General features: G+C 36.4%; 1 protein-coding gene across 1 annotated transcript in view; it reads right to left on the minus strand.

Moving 5' to 3' along the window:
- Positions 1-54: 54 nt before the first annotated feature.
- The window catches only part of LOC117175508 (leucine-rich repeat-containing protein 23-like), a gene marked incomplete at its 5' end in the record, with an annotated part of 5,479 nt that continues 1,242 nt past the window's right edge, over positions 55-4,291 (minus strand). Inside the window, 2 exons of the mRNA XM_033365216.1 lie at positions 55-181; positions 301-693. Coding sequence (XP_033221107.1) covers positions 55-181; positions 301-693 — 520 coding nt within the window. The remainder of the gene's footprint in view (positions 182-300; positions 694-4,291) is intronic.

Here is a 4,291-nt window from a genome sequence, read left to right on the forward strand (position 1 = left end):
TTATTTATTTAAATTATTTTTCTGTGAATTCAAATCACATTTTTTATAATAAAATCATTCGTCGCCCTCAATATCATGTACATCGAATTCCGAAAAGCTCATGCCATCATCCAACATTTGTTGACGGTGACTTGCTGCTTGATGCCGTTCATTTTCCAAAACAGGGTCTTTATCAATTCGCCTAAGATGGGTAACAATATTAAAACATTTTTTCTATAACTATTTCATTCTTCATCTCCGTCGCTGCATTCATATGATATGACCAAAGGGTTTCCCAATATCATCAGAGTTTCCAATCACTTCACATTTTCTAGTCCTGTCAATTCAGATATCCTTTTCATTTTATTGCTTCTCAAATTTAAATAAGTTACTTTCAAAGAACCATTCTGAAACCCATGGAAGCTTAAAAGTCTGATATCTCGAAGATGGAGAATCTTTAAATTCACCAAATACTTGAGACCTTCAAGTCTCTCAATTTCATTATTTGCAATGTACAGACGAAGCAGGCTAGGTAAATATATTCCATTAGTTTTCCAAAGAATATTTCTTCGAAGTTCGAGAACTTTTATTCTTTTTAGAATTTCAGGATCCAGGCTGACATCTGCGATGCGATTATAATTTAGTTCCAGAGTTCCCAATAGGGGATGAAATACCTTCTGTTCCTGATAAATTGTTTTTGTTCCATGGTAAAATCTAAAAATACAAATGATTTTGTAACACAAGAGTTGATCAATGATATACTTATAAGTAAACTCGTATTTATCTGGTGTAATTAATTTGCAGTTATTTATTTAAAACTGATTTATTATTCAACGGTATGAATACCCGGGTGGAAATTTAAATCGAGAGCTGGCCGGGGTTTCTGGTCGGAATCCAACCAGCATCGTCACGCTGCGCTGGCCAGCGTCCGGCCATGGAGCATGGCCGGGAGCTGTCCGGGAGCTGGCCGGGGATTTCGACAGTGGCCCGGACAAGATTAATTGCTGCTTTACTAGATTTCAATAAATCGTGTTTCAATTGTATGAAGAGCATCTGTCACTGAGTTAAGGGGTCAATTTGATTCTTTTTTACTGTATAATTGGAGCATATTGATGTTTAAAATTCCACACGCCGAGCACACAGGCAACATTAACTATTATCACGTACTCTTTGAGAGACAAAAAAGATTTTAAAAATAAATATTAAATGATTGCAAGTATGTTGACTTTAAATATTAATAGTCCTGTTTATAGTATATACATATATTACATTTTTAAACATTATATTACAAATAAAATTTCTAACGCTACGGGGTATCAAGTTGAAACTCATTGAAAAGGCCATCTTCATAAGCTACAGTTCAGAAAAGTTAGAGTACCAACTTTTAAGTACTCTTTTTCTAATTATTTATTATTTTTGAAGGAAGCAGGAAACTGCTTTATAAAAAAATGAAAGGAAACAAAAGTACAGAAATTGTAAACATGAGAAATAGTAGGGGGGAAATGGTATATGATGCAGGCGAAATACTAGAGGCTTTCAGAGACTATTTTAGGAGACAATTCGGAGATGAAGCTATAGGACACCACAACTGCGATGTTGAACACGATGCGATGGAAAACTCAATTGAAAAAGTCTGTGTCACTGAGGTTAGGGAGATAATTAAGAACTTGAAAAACGGTAAGGCTGCCGGGGTAGACGGTATTCACGCTGAAATGATTAAACACGGTAGCGCGTGCATACCACATAGACTGTGCGAATTGATAAATTTATGTTTCGAGATGGGAGACGTCCCAGACGATTGGAAAAAAGCGATTATCGTACCAATATACAAGAGAAAGGGAGATAAAAGCGAGTACAACAATTACAGAGGGATTAGCTTATTAAGCACCATGAGTAAAATATATTCAAAAATACTTATTCGTAGTGTAATGAAAATAACAGAAGCAAAGATTTGGGAATTCCAAAGTGGGTTTATGCCAGCAAGGTCATGTACGGATCAAATATTCAGCTTAAGGAAAATAACAGAAAAAAGTTTGAGAGTAGGAAAAAAAGTTATCTGTGCATTTGTTGACCTAGAAAAAGCTTTTGACAAGGTAGATAGAAGTAAACTTTGGGAATTCCTGAAAAAGTATGGAGTCAATGGATGGCTCCTACAAGCTATAAAAACAATATATATAGGTAGCAAAGCGAGTGTAAGAGTGAATGAGAAACTGAGTGACTGTTTCGATATTATTCAAGGAGTTAGACAAGGATGCGTTATGTCTTCATGGATATTTATATTATTTATGGACAAGTGTTTAAGAATGGCTCTGTTCGACGAAGAGGGTGTGGATATCGAAACAGTGAGGGTACGTGGGTTAACGTACGCAGATGATAAGGTTGTTATAGCAGAGTCTATCGAAGACCTACAAAGAATGTTGAATAAACTAGATGCAAGCATGAAGAGCATGGGCCTCAAAATTAACGCAAATAAAACAAAAACTATGGTGTTCGAAGGAAAGAGTGTGAAAATACTATGCAATATTTTATTAAATGATGGGAGAATTGAACAAGTTGATAAGATCGTATATCTTGGTAGCTTATTTACCAGAGACGGGAAGATAGATGAGGAATTAGATAGACGAATAAATGAAGGTAAGAAGGTTATTGGTAGAGCAGGTCCCCTTATCAGAAGTAAAAATATATCAAATAAAGCTAAAATGGCAATACATAATTCCATATTTGTACCGACTGTACTATACGGCAGCGAAACATGGATTTATCAAGAAAAAGATAAGAGTAAAATTAACGCAATTGACATGAGATTCATGCGCATAATATGCGGGAAATCCTGATGGACAAAGTAAGTAACGAGATAATTCTAAAAGAATGTGGTGCAGACGAGACGCTAGTAGACACATGGGAAAGAAATCGGTTAAGATGGTTCGGACATGTTGAGAGAACGCCAAATGAACGACTAACGAAACAAGTGTATCAAGGTAAAGTAAGTGGCAGCGTGCCCAGAGGTAGACCGCGGAAAGAATAGTTAGAATGTGTGAATGAGACCCTAGTTAGAAGAGACATTATGTCACAGAAACACGAGAGCCTGCATGAAAAAATGCATTGACATAAAAGAAGCTAGAGAAGTATGCCAGGACAGGAAAGTATGGCGGCAAATAGTTAATAAAAAGAGTGTCAGTAGAGTGAATGACGCCTGAAACAAAGACCTTGGCTAGTAATGGACCCAAGTGGGGAACCTTACGTAACGACTTCGTGAGGTTCTTCGCTTGGGGTGATTGCTAGAGAGATTGATCAGCAACCCGGGTCGGCGTAGTGTTGCGGAACGAACGTGTTATTTACTTAAATAGCACAAGAATTCTGGATCAATCTAAAAAATCTCTATCCCTTCCACACACTACTCCTTTCCCCTACCGAGTGAGTCACGCCTACCCCGAAAGGGAAATTGCTTAATGGTGTAATAATAATAATAATAATGCAGCGTTAGGTAAAAATAAAATACACGAACTTTCAAGAGGAATATCAGTAAAATACTTTTTAAATAAATAATCTCAATCGATTACAATTTTTCTTTGCCTGATATTTTGTTTTTTCCCGTTTTAGACTATTTCACAACTTTTTACAATGATAAAAGTTTTTTGACTTTCGTGTAAGGTTTGATTTTTAGGTGTTTTATACTATTTTACAACGTTTAAGATTGATATAAAATGTAATTTTTTTCTGAACATTTGCATTTTGTCACAAAGAAGGAACTTAGAATTTTTTTCTTAATAAAAAAACAGTTCGAATTTCAAAAAATTGTCTTCGAATTTTTGTCACAAAATGCATGGTTTGAAAGTTTGAACTCATGATACCTTAAAATTTGTGGTGTGAAAAAGATATTCGCCCAATATATTTTCACGCGTGGAACATCGATGCGAGTATACGCATCCATTTTTTAATGAAATCAGAGAAGGTAATTAAGTTATAAACAGAGTTCAAGAATTTTATTATTGTCAATCAACGCCCGGCCAGCTACCGTCTGAACATACTATCATAAGATTTGTCCGATCAGAGCTTAGTCAGCCCCCGACTTGGGTTTTGACATAAATTTTGTCCAGCGAGTCCCTGACCAGCGCACGGCTAGGCTCTTAAAAAACAAACATAGCCTGGCCTGTCCCCGACCAGAAACCTTGTTGTACCAGGGCTAACCCGAGCTATTTCCACACGGGTAGTGACATATACAGTCTGTCAAGTTAAAGCGTGGGTGGCTTTACTCGCAGTCGGTAAGGTGTATCGACATGATTTTGGTGTCAAAATATTAAGAAGAGCTCCC

The sequence above is a fragment of the Belonocnema kinseyi genome, chromosome 6, assembly GCF_010883055.1.
Source record: "Belonocnema kinseyi isolate 2016_QV_RU_SX_M_011 chromosome 6, B_treatae_v1, whole genome shotgun sequence".
Classification (NCBI taxonomy): Eukaryota; Metazoa; Arthropoda; class Insecta; order Hymenoptera; family Cynipidae; genus Belonocnema; species Belonocnema kinseyi.